Source organism: Oryzias melastigma, linkage group LG10, assembly GCF_002922805.2.
Source record: "Oryzias melastigma strain HK-1 linkage group LG10, ASM292280v2, whole genome shotgun sequence".
In the NCBI taxonomy this organism is placed as follows: Eukaryota; Metazoa; Chordata; class Actinopteri; order Beloniformes; family Adrianichthyidae; genus Oryzias; species Oryzias melastigma.
In genome coordinates this window covers 14,382,021-14,394,129 of record NC_050521.1, presented here as the reverse complement: position 1 = coordinate 14,394,129, position 12,109 = coordinate 14,382,021, and the positions used below count along the sequence as shown (strand labels likewise).

Sequence of the window (12,109 nt, the reverse complement as noted above, 5' to 3'; positions counted from 1 at the left end):
TGAATTTTATCTTATCAGTTCTGTATGGCATTTATTCCTGTAGAACATCGTGGGGCTGTGAACGGAGATTAGATTTTTACGTGATGACTGGTCAATGTGGGCATTCGCTGTCCATGGTTCTGAAAGCTCCGAAAAACATTCTGGATTTTAACACAACGATCAAAATATACGCAATCAATGCTAATTCCATACCATTGTTGTATATCTATTAAAAAAAAATACATTATATTTTAAAAAATGTGTAAAACTGGTAAAATTGACTCTGAATGTTTTAACTGATGTGTTTCGACTGTAAGTGAAGGAAAGAGACTCTGTGTGTCGCTCTTGGACAATATTGCAGACATCTCCACCCACATCTAAAGCTCTGCCTGCATATTTAATCACTTATAAAAAACAGTCACTAAACAAAGGCTGGTTGTTGCAGCGGCGATTTTCCTTCTCGGTTTTGGGTAATTCTGTCCAAAATCGCAACTTGAACAAGGATTAAAGGTCATCATTTTTGAGGATGAAAGAAAAAAGATCTCCCGGAATCTCTAGAATTTTCCGCTTTTGTTCCCTCGTCGCGGCTTTGCGCGTCGTTCATGGAGATCTGAGCTTTTCTTTTCCAGAGGAGATGAAACGAGAATCTGTCATCGGAAATGTCGCCAAGGATCTCGGGATTAATCCGAAGATTTTATCCTCCAGAAAGGCCCGTCTGGATTTTGAGGGGGCTCGGAGACGCTTCTGTGACATCAACATGAACACCGGAGATTTAATCACATCGGAGAGAATTGACAGAGAAAGCCTTTGTGGAAAGAAGCCGTCGTGCGTCGTGAATGTTGATCTGGTTTTAGAAACCCCGTTAGAGCTTCACCGGGTTAGTCTCCATATTCAGGATGTTAATGATAATTCACCGAAATTCAGAGAATATGTGATTGAAATGGAACTTAATGAAATGGCAGAAAAAGGAAATCGCTTTTCAATCGAGGAGGCCCATGACGCAGATATCGGTCAGAATGCAGTTCAGAGATACACGCTGCAGAAAAATGACAATTTTATTCTTTCAGTCGAAAACAACAAAGTAGAACTGGTGTTGGAGAATAAGCTGGATAGAGAAAAACGAGATGAAATGAATGTGGTCCTGACAGCTGTGGATGGTGGATCTCCGCAGAGATCAGGTACAGTAATCATTCACGTTACTGTACTGGATGCAAATGATAACGCCCCAGTTTTTAGTCAAGAGGTTTATAAAGCCACTCTTCCTGAAAACTCTCCTCCAGATACTTTAGTGATCACAGTTACTGCGACTGATGCAGATGAAGGAGTGAACGCAGATGTGACGTATCAGTTCGGACACGTGACTGAAGATGATGTACATGTGTTTTCTATTGACCAGAAAACTGGAGAAATTAGATTAAATGGAATAATTGACTTTGAAGAAATGACATCATTCGAAATAAAACTGCATGCTAAGGATGGTTTAGGACTAACTTCTTATGCTAAAGTTCTGATAGAAGTTACTGATGTAAATGACAACCCACCAGTGATTTATTTGAAGTCTCTGTCCAGCTCCATCCCAGAGAACGCCCCTCCTGGTACAGAGGTGGGCATCATTAACGTGCAGGACAGAGACTCTGACAAGAACGGACAGGTCCGCTGCTCCATTCAAGGCAACGCTCCTTTTAAGTTGGTTCCTTCCATCAAAAACTATTATTCTGTGGTGAGCACAGGACAGCTGGACCGTGAACTAGTGTCTGATTACAACATTAGCATCTTTGCCACTGACGAGGGCTCTCCACCTCTGTCCTCGTCTAAAAGTGTTCACTTATCTGTAGCTGACATCAACGACAACCCACCTGTGTTTGAGGAACAGTCGTACAGCGCATATGTGACCGAAAACAACCAAGCTGGCTCCACTTTATGTCGGGTGAGCGCTCGAGACCCTGACTGGAGACAAAACGGTACAGTGATTTATTCTCTGTTAGCTGCTGAGGTGAACGGAGCCCCGGTGTCCTCCTATGTGTCTGTGAACGGAGACACGGGGCTGATCCACGCTGTCAGGTCGTTTGATTATGAACAGTTGAGGAGTTTTCAAGTGCAGGTGATGGCCAGAGACAACGGTTCTCCTCCGCTCAGCAGCAACGTGAGCGTGAGTGTGTTCATCTGGGATGTGAACGACAACTCTCCTCAGATTCTGTACCCCGCCCCGGAGGGCAGCTCCTTCATGACCGAGCTGGTCCCCAAAGCTGCACACGGAGGCTCTCTGGTGTCCAAAGTGATCGCGGTGGACGCCGACTCTGGACAGAACGCCTGGCTGTCCTATCATATAGTCAAATCCACTGATCCGGGACTTTTCACCATCGGTCTGCACAGTGGAGAGATCAGGACGCAGCGGGACATTTCCCAATCTGACAGCATGAAACAGAACCTGATTGTGGCAGTCAAAGATAACGGACAGCCCTCTCTGTCTGCCACCTGTGCCATGTATTTACTCATCTCCGATAACTTGGCTGAGGTGCCAGAACTCAAGGAGATTTCTTACGAGGAGAAGAACTCCAAACTGACTTCCTATCTGATCATCGCTCTGGTTTGTGTGTCCACCTTCTTTCTGACCTTCGTCATCATCATCTTGGGAGTGAGGTTTTGTCGCAGGAGAAAGCCCCGACTCTTGTTTGATGGAGCAGTTGCCATCCCCAGCGGTTATCTGCCTCCTAATTACGCAGATGTTGACGGCACAGGAACTTTACGCAGCGCTTACAATTATGACGCCTACCTGACAACAGGATCTCGAACCAGTGACTTTAAGTTTGTGTCTTCTTACAATGACAACACGCTGCCTGCTGACCAGACTCTCAGGAAGAGTCCTACTGACTTTCTGGAGGATTTTGATGATTCCTCAAGTCCATCCCAGGTAGGATCTTCTTTTTTGTTATCACCCCAGCTGAAATTGTTCCTTGGGGATTTTTTTTTCTGAATATATTTTTGCTAAGCGTTCCAGAGGGCCACATATTAATTTTAGATTTTTTCTTTTTGTTTAAATGAATGAGATCTGCGTTATGACCTTGATCTTTTTTTGGTCCATCAGCGATATTTCATGTTACGTTTACGCAGATATGTTTAATATATTTCATTTATAATGTCCCAGTGGTTAACTGCCTCCTAATTATACAGATGTTTGTGGCACAGCAACTTTACGCAATGCGCACAACCGTTGCGCTTAAGTGATAGCAGGAATTCCAATCGGTGACTTAAAAATTTTTTTCGTAAGGGTTACACACGTTGTCTTCCGGACAAACCCTGAGGAAATGTTGCATTTGAATTGTTGGCTGTTTTCACTGTTTTCTGCGTAGATTTATAAACATTGAATGTTGCTGAAGAAAGAAGGCAGGGGAAAAATTATAGTTATTTTTCTTTGTATGCCGTCCTTTTTATCCGAAATTGTTGATCTTTCATTCAGTGTCAGACGATTGGTAACAGATGCGTCAGTAATTTCTGCCTATGTGATTCCACCTGCGTTGAACTGACAGAAAACCAGTAAAACAGCTGCAGAAAAAAAAGATAGGAAGGCAGCACAAGACAATCACAAGACAATGAACCCGGAACCGCTTGTAGTTGGCGGTCTATGTGTGCAGAACTATCATTGGTGTTGAATTAGTTGTGCTGGCTACAATACGAGGAAGTTTGCCATTTGAATGTCTCTTAATGACCCTTATAAGATCTCTACCAAAGTTGCATCTGCGAGTTGCCACCGTTTTTTTTTGTATTTTTTTCTCCGTTTTTTGCGCAGACGTGCGTTTAACTATTGAACCTTTGTGTAAAGCCAAAGTTGACCAGATTTCAATGGCTCTCAAATTAAAAAAAGTGTTAATTGCTCTGCTCAGTTAGATTGAGCCCATTTACAGTTGGAGACGGGGAGTCCAATTAAAACCAACAACACTCAGACGAATGAAAAGCAAAAGCTTTTGAGCTCTGACCGTATTCCACGTTATTTTTTTGTATTTTATTTTTATCTTTTGGTACTATGCTCTGAAGTAGAGTGCTCTTTTACATTTTTGTTTATTTAACTGACCAGAATCCTTATTTGTTCGTTTATTTATTTACTTTTATTAACTGCGCGTAAATTTAGAAAATAACATGACATCTACCTAAATCTGACAATGTATGGGCAGACAAAATGTTTCATACAGTTACCAAAGTTAGGTAAACCATGCACATTTAATATTTTCCTCTTTCTTGTACAGCCCACGGGAAAAAATAGGTTTTATTTTCTGTACTTCGCATCTTTGCGAAAGGGGGAGGGCAGGTTGTTCAAAGCGCCTTATCTGTATCGCAGCTTCGGAAGACTAAGATGCCAGTGACGCAATATCAGAAAGAAATTATGTTATAATAATAATGTTTATAATAAGCTGCAGAACGATAATATTAACTACAACATGAAAATATTATTGTTTATTTTCATTGTGGCATTACCGATTTATTTTTTTTGCCCGCAGCCTCTTAGTTCAATAGCTGGAAACCATTTTTTTTATATCGCATTGATTTATTAATTCCTGCTTTATTATGTAAATGAAAGCCCAACAGAAACAGACATAGAGAAAACTATTCCAACTTGTGGTGATGTCTTTCTGTGCGAGTTTGTCAAAATGCCGAACTGTCGGTCATTTGCCGTAAAATATTGTTTTTTGCGTTTGTTTGAATGTGCGCTCGGCTATGGAAAGCATGAAATGCATAACGCATGGGGAATGTTAATTTGAAAAATGAGAGCAAATGAATGCAAATTTTCGGGTCATATATTTTCTTTGTATTCACTGGGCTGCGTGGATTTAACAAATTTTGCGTCAGGTTCTGCATAACTGCGTTTCACCTGGTTTGATTGTGCGTGAAGGACCTTTTAATTGAATGTTTCTGTTTATTATCCTTCAGTGAGAAAACTCAAGAAGTAAGATAACATCAATTCTTTGTCCGTTTCTTTCTGGCTATGAGTTTATTAACGCATATGAGCTTGTGGTCACTGTGCGCTAAACGGCGGCATGAAGTGGCCGCAGTCATTCAATGTCATCCTGACCTCACTTTCTCTCCTGCCGTTTAAAATAAAGCTCATCTGTTATTTGTGTTTCCTTTGGTGTCAGGTAGTTAGAACAAACGTAAGGCAGTAGTGCGATTTCATAAATAAACAAAACATTTTACGGGAAGAAGGAAAATGTTTAAAAACTTTATTTTGCGGTTTGATACTTTATTTGGACAATTTGTTGATAGGAAACTAACTCAGGGTGTCGCTGTTGACTGACAGAAAAATAATAGGTAGCCTATCCACCCACAGTCGCGGCAGCCACAGCCCAGAATGCAAGCTCCGCATTTATGAACGAGGACCGTGAACATTGTCTTTCTTAAAAGACTGCTGTCTTGGAAATTGTCGCATTTTTGTGGCGTTGAATTAACATCCGTTTTTTAATACAGTGTTCGAAAAAAATGGAATCTAAAGGTCTTCCATCGTTCGCTCTGCTCCTCCGCTTTTGTTCCCTCGTCGCGGCTTTGCGCTTCGTTCATGGAGATCTGAGCTTTTCTTTTCCAGAGGAGATGAAACGAGAATATGTCATCGGAAATGTCGCCAAGGATCTCGGGATTAATCCGAAGATTTTATCCTCCAGAAAGGCCCGTCTGGATTTTGAGGGGGCTCGGAGACGCTTCTGTGACATCAACATGAACACCGGAGATTTAATCACATCGGAGAGAATTGACAGAGAAAGCCTTTGTGGAAAGAAGCCGTCGTGCGTCGTGAATGTTGATCTGGTTTTAGAAAGCCCGTTAGAGCTTCACCGTGTTAGTCTCCATGTTCAAGATGTTAATGATAATTCACCGAAATTCAGAGAAAATGTAATTGAAATGGAAATTAGAGAATCAGCAGAAAAAGGAAATCGCTTTTCGATCCAGGAGGCCCATGACGCAGATATCGGACAAAATGCAGTTCAGAGATACACGCTGCAGAAAAATGACAATTTTATTCTTTCAGTTGAAAACAACAAAGTAGAACTGGTGTTGGAGAATAAGCTGGACAGAGAAAAACAAGATGAAATGAATGTAGTCCTGACAGCTGTGGATGGTGGATCTCCGCAGAGATCAGGTACAGTAATTATTCACGTTACTGTACTGGATGCAAATGATAACGCCCCAGTTTTTAGTCAAGAGGTTTATAAAGCCACTCTTCCTGAAAACTCTCCTCCAGATACTTTAGTGATCACAGTTACTGCGACTGATGCAGATGAAGGAGTGAACGCAGATGTGACGTATCAGTTTGGACACGTGACTGAAGATGATGTACATGTGTTTTCTATTGACCAGAAAACTGGAGAAATCAGATTAAATGGATTAATTGACTATGAAGAAATGACATCATTTGAAATAAGATTGGAAGCTAAAGATGGTTTAGGACTAACTTCTTATGCTAAAGTTCTAATAGAAGTTACTGATGTAAATGACAACCCACCAGTGATTTATTTGAAATCTCTGTCCAGCTCCATCCCAGAGAACGCCCCTCCTGGTACAGAGGTGGGCATCATTAACGTGCAGGACAGAGACTCTGACAAGAACGGACAGGTCCGCTGCTCCATTCAAGGCAACGCTCCTTTTAAGTTGGTTCCTTCCATCAAAAACTATTATTCTGTGGTGAGCACAGGACAGCTGGACCGTGAACTCGTGTCTGATTACAACATTAGCATCTTTGCCACTGACGAGGGCTCTCCACCTCTGTCCTCGTCTAAAAGTGTTCACTTATCTGTAGCTGACATCAACGACAACCCACCTGTGTTTGAGGAACAGTCGTACAGCGCATATGTGAGCGAAAACAACCAAGCTGGCTCCACTTTATGTCGGGTGAGCGCTCGAGACCCCGACTGGAGACAAAACGGTACAGTGATTTATTCTCTGTTAGCTGCTGAGGTGAACGGAGCCCCGGTGTCCTCCTATGTGTCTGTGAACGGAGACACGGGGCTGATCCACGCTGTCAGGTCGTTTGATTATGAACAGTTGAGGAGTTTTCAAGTGCAGGTGATGGCCAGAGACAACGGTTCTCCTCCGCTCAGCAGCAACGTGAGCGTGAGTGTGTTGATCTGGGATGTGAACGACAACTCTCCTCAGATTCTGTACCCCGCCCCGGAGGGCAGCTCCTTCATGACCGAGCTGGTCCCCAAAGCTGCACACGGAGGCTCTCTGGTGTCCAAAGTGATCGCGGTGGACGCCGACTCTGGACAGAACGCCTGGCTGTCCTATCATATAGTCAAATCCACTGATCCGGGACTTTTCACCATCGGTCTGCACAGTGGAGAGATCAGGACGCAGCGGGACATTTCCCAATCTGACAGCATGAAACAGAACCTGATTGTGGCAGTCAAAGATAACGGACAGCCCTCTCTGTCTGCCACCTGTGCCATGTATTTACTCATCTCCGATAACTTGGCTGAGGTGCCAGAACTCAAGGAGATTTCTTACGAGGAGAAGAACTCCAAACTGACTTCCTATCTGATCATCGCTCTGGTTTGTGTGTCCACCTTCTTCCTGACCTTCATCATCATCATCTTGGGTGTGAGGTTTTGTCGCAGGAGAAAGCCCCGACTCTTGTTTGATGGAGCAGTTGCCATCCCCAGCGGTTATCTGCCTCCTAATTACGCAGATGTTGACGGCACAGGAACTTTACGCAGCGCTTACAATTATGACGCCTACCTGACAACAGGATCTCGAACCAGTGACTTTAAGTTTGTGTCTTCTTACAATGACAACACGCTGCCTGCTGACCAGACTCTCAGGAAGAGTCCTACTGACTTTCTGGAGGCTTTTGATGAATCTACTGATGCATCCCAGGTAGGAACTTTTTTTTTTTAAACATCTAGTATGTTGTTGGCTGACAATAACAGCCACCACTTTTTTTTCTTTTTTTTTTTAGTCTTGTAAGTCTTTGTTAACTCCGTTGGTCTATCAAATTTGGTATTATTTACTCTCTGCAAAAACTGCACATGGTTGCTTGAGCAGACCTTCTTTCCACCTTTTTTGTTTCATGACAGTTCACAAATAGAATTTAAAAAGCACAAAAAACCTTAAGCATTTTAATTTGTTTTTTCGTTAAACTTGTAACGTATTGATATAAAGAGATTGCTTTTTTGTAAACAAACCCAAATCCATTTGCCTTACACCATGTTTTTTTTTTCTTTTTTCCATTCTCATTCAATTTTTATCTTGTATCTAAAAAAAAACACTTGTCTTTGCAATTGGATTGAACTGTGAAGGTCTTAATGAATATTCATCTATCTTAAAATGTCCTTTCTAAAATATAAGATACATAAAAGATGGAATGTTTGTTATCATAAGTTTAAGGCAAGAAGTTAAGATTGTTTTTTGTGTCGTACTTATTTGTAGCCTTTTGCGGTGGAGGTCACCTATAATTCAAGTTTCAAGTTGTTTTTTGTCTTTCTTTTTTAAATCTGAAAATTTTCACATGACTTAAGGTAACTTTAGAACCTCCTCCCAGGAGGGATTACCCATAATTGCAGATTTAAGACGTGTCTTGTGTTTGTATATTTGTTACTTAACCAGTGTTCATAGGCCTGGTAGACCAGTTACAGTTTTAGGTTTTCAGAACAACACAATCAAACCAATTTATGTGAATATACTCAACAGAAATTTACTTAATCCCAATTACAAGCCATATGAACAACAATCAGGGTTAATATTTGCCTTTTACCTTTTATAGAACATATTTATGGATTCATGTGCAACTCGATTTTTTAATAAAATGTTAAATATATATGAAAATCAGTTATAATAGAGTGAAGTGAGATGGGGAAAAACACATTTATAAATTAAGCAAGATGTTTCACAACTACTGATTTTCTTCATTTGAACTCCATTAGACATATAACTCATTTATATAAGTTTACATAACACAAGTTGAACTTATACAGTAATAAGATCAGTCTCATCACATCAGCCCCACTAAATTCTGTTTACACAACCCTATACAGAACGTGAGGGGTGGAGTTTTACAGTGGGTGTTGCATATATATTTGCTACATTTGCTACATATATTGAGTTTTCCTGTCCAACTTGGGTCCACGGACTTCATAGCGCTTCGTTTTGTTACTGCTGGCTGCAATCTAGAATAATGAAAAGATCGGAAATGTTACTAATATATCTCTCTGTAAGCAGACATGACATACTGCAATAGTGTCACACACTTACTTCAGGTTCATCTGATGGTGGTTTTGTAGGTTGGGTGGATGGCGCACCAGCATTCTCCTCTTGAATTCTCCTCACAATGGCTGCAGGATCTGGTGTTTGTGGATCACATTGTCTTTTGAGGATTTGAGGTCACACCAGGGCCTTTCCCAGTTCCTCAAGAAAGAGGCGTCTCACCTAGAGCTTCCCCTGTATCACTCTGTGTTCAGTGCCATCAAGATGACAAAGGCGTTGTACGCCGAGATCTCCAACATGTCAAAGAATATTACCAGCGGCCAGCGTAGGGATTGAATCTCAAATGAAGACGTGATGTCCTGCACATGAGTAACTGGCAGCCGTGTTGGCCTGGTTATGTCTTTGTTACAAATAGTAGCTTTGCGGGGTGGCTCATTTTTTGGGCAAGAAGACCATTCCATTTCACAATTTTCAGACATCCATATTAGTTCACTTTATATCTGGAAGGCTTCTGGTCCTGAAGCTGGTCAATAACAGACTGATCTCGGAGCTGGCTGCTGATGGGCTGGTCGTCTTCGTTTTGATTCGAAGTGGTGCTCAAGCTCACCTTCTTCTTCAAAGTCACTGTCAGACTCTGAATTTCCAGAAATACGATCTTCAAAATCTTGAAACCTCTTCCTCTACATCTTCTCTTCCAAATCAATTGAGGGACCCTCTCAGCAGAAAATCTTTTGCCATCTTTATTAATTGAGATTAGTTACCACACTGTTAAGGCCTTTACAGTGTTGCATCCCTAATTTGCAGGTGGGATAGGGTATGAGTAAAAAGAAAAATACAAAAGAAGTTTGGGTCCCGCAAGACAGAGGGTAATATGGACGAGAAAGTAAGAACAGACCGTGTAGGGTGCAACAATGTTGCAGCTTTGCACGGGAACAGTAGACCCAGAAATGAGGAAGACAGAGTGAAGGAACACAGGACCTATTCTTTCCATCCTTTGTTATGGTCCAGTGGACCCAAACACTATATATATATAACATAAAAGCATAGGGTGGGTGTACAGTATATGGTCAGTGAAAAGTTGTTTTGATTTATGTTCTTCACAGAAAATGAGCCGAAGCCAATGATTTTCAGATTGTAAAGTTAATTAAGTGTTTCATTTTTTTTCATCGATTTAAACTGAAAATGGTTCCCACAGACCCGGACACCAATACAAGGGTCAAGTGCACAGATACATCTCTTTGATCCATATTCTGTATTTAATCAGTAATACATCTAATTTATTTGATAATGGAATTAAATTCTTCTAAATTACTTATACTAAACAAAAGTTTGTTTGAAAAAGTTTCAGAATATGTATACATTCACTCATTTACTTTAAAGCTGTAATAACTACAGTAGAACCCCAGAATGATAGACTATGCAGGAAAAGAAAGAAGTTTTATTTGCTCAGAGAATAACGAGTGGGAAGCTGAGGAGACCTCTGAATCCTCCAGAGCAGTAGAGGTAATAGAGACACTGCAAGAAACAGTGTGCCCACCATAAGGCTAAAGGCTGGAACAAGCCACAAGATTCAGGGTGTGTTCACTCAGATATGTTGTTGTTGGTGGTACTTTATCTGATGGTCAAGTATAGGAGGATAACAGGTGAGGTCATCGCTCAACTGGGGAGGGCATCTAAACTTGAATCCAATAAAATCAGAAGTTCAAATCCAGAAAAAATAAATTAAAATAAAAGTCAGGACTAACAGACAAAAGCTCTCATGGAAGGGCAAAACCCAAAACAGGGTCTCACCAACCAGCTGGAGGAAAGACAAATGTCTCTTTTTACTCTGATAATCAGTGACAGACAGCAGATTAAGAAGGGAAGGAACATGAGAAGTGAATCAAGTAATTACAGTTTTCTCCATCCTTTTAGTGTTCTTCTCACAATGGTTGGTGAAACCTCCACAACATTTAGTCATTTGTGCACAACCAAAATGATCACCTTTGACTTCCTTTTGATAATTATTCATTTGTTTGGTCTGATTAGTCATTGTTTGTACAACTAATAATCTTCATTCCATCAATTGTATTTTTGCACACAAACTTGTTAAACACGTTGCCAAATATTTTGTATGTCAATTTTAAATTTAATTGTTATTGTGTTTCTATGAAAGTTTGCATAAACTTTTTTTTTTAAAAGGAAAACCTCCTTATGCACTGATGAAAAAGTTTTTGAACTATTAGTTGCAACCAATATTATCAGTGGTTGATATCAGCTTCCAGCACTCTGCTGTAGCTAGGGAGGGACTTGCTGAACATAACAGGATGCTTGTGGAATATATTCCTCCTTCCTAGTTGACTCCACTCTCTATTTCTGAATCTGAGGAGTTTTTCACTTCCTGGAGGTGGAAGATACTGTATGTGACCAGTGTCCACATACCCAAATGACCTGCTAGAGACTATGAATGCAGCTGGTGATGACATCACAGCAGAGTCATGTAGGGGGTGGATTAATTTCTCAAGAAGATTTTTTTCCTCAGTGCATTGATAGAGCTGATGTTTGCTGTGATGTTAATGAGAAGTGGCCAGGCAGACAGGACCATCTAGTTGTCAATGATTGATTTGTAGAACTGTCTGTTTTACAGTATTTTCAGTGTAAAGTTCATATTCAAACATTCAGTGTCTTTTTAAAAAACAAAAAAAAGCTAAATTCTAGTTTTTAAAATGTCATACATACTGTAATGCTGTCTTCACATTACATGACATTGGGAAGAGCTTCTAAAGTAATCAGTCTCATGAAAACATGATAAAATCTATTGACTTGATCGTTCAAAGAGGCTGGAGTCATAACTTATTTTGAAAAAATGACACATTCTTTGACAAAAAACGTCCCTTTGAAGCATGAACTAAACATTTTGAACTACTGACTTGCATTTTGAGAAAGTGGCTCACTTTTCCAGGTTATCTAC

The 12,109-nt window shown here is 40.7% G+C and overlaps 2 protein-coding genes across 2 annotated transcripts in view; both read left to right on the top strand.

The window, feature by feature from the left end:
• The first annotated feature begins 386 nt into the window (after positions 1-386).
• Positions 387-12,109, top strand: part of LOC112153677 (protocadherin gamma-A12-like) — a 34,032-nt gene continuing 22,309 nt past the window's right edge. The window contains exon 1 of the mRNA XM_024284043.2: positions 387-2,785. Coding sequence (XP_024139811.2) covers positions 506-2,785 — 2,280 coding nt within the window. The 5' untranslated portion in view covers positions 387-505. The remainder of the gene's footprint in view (positions 2,786-12,109) is intronic.
• LOC112153685 (protocadherin gamma-C5) overlaps positions 5,225-12,109 on the top strand; it is a 529,198-nt gene continuing 522,313 nt past the window's right edge. The window contains exon 1 of the mRNA XM_036213889.1: positions 5,225-7,833. Within this exon, the coding sequence (XP_036069782.1) occupies positions 5,449-7,833 (2,385 nt within the window). The 5' untranslated portion in view covers positions 5,225-5,448. The remainder of the gene's footprint in view (positions 7,834-12,109) is intronic.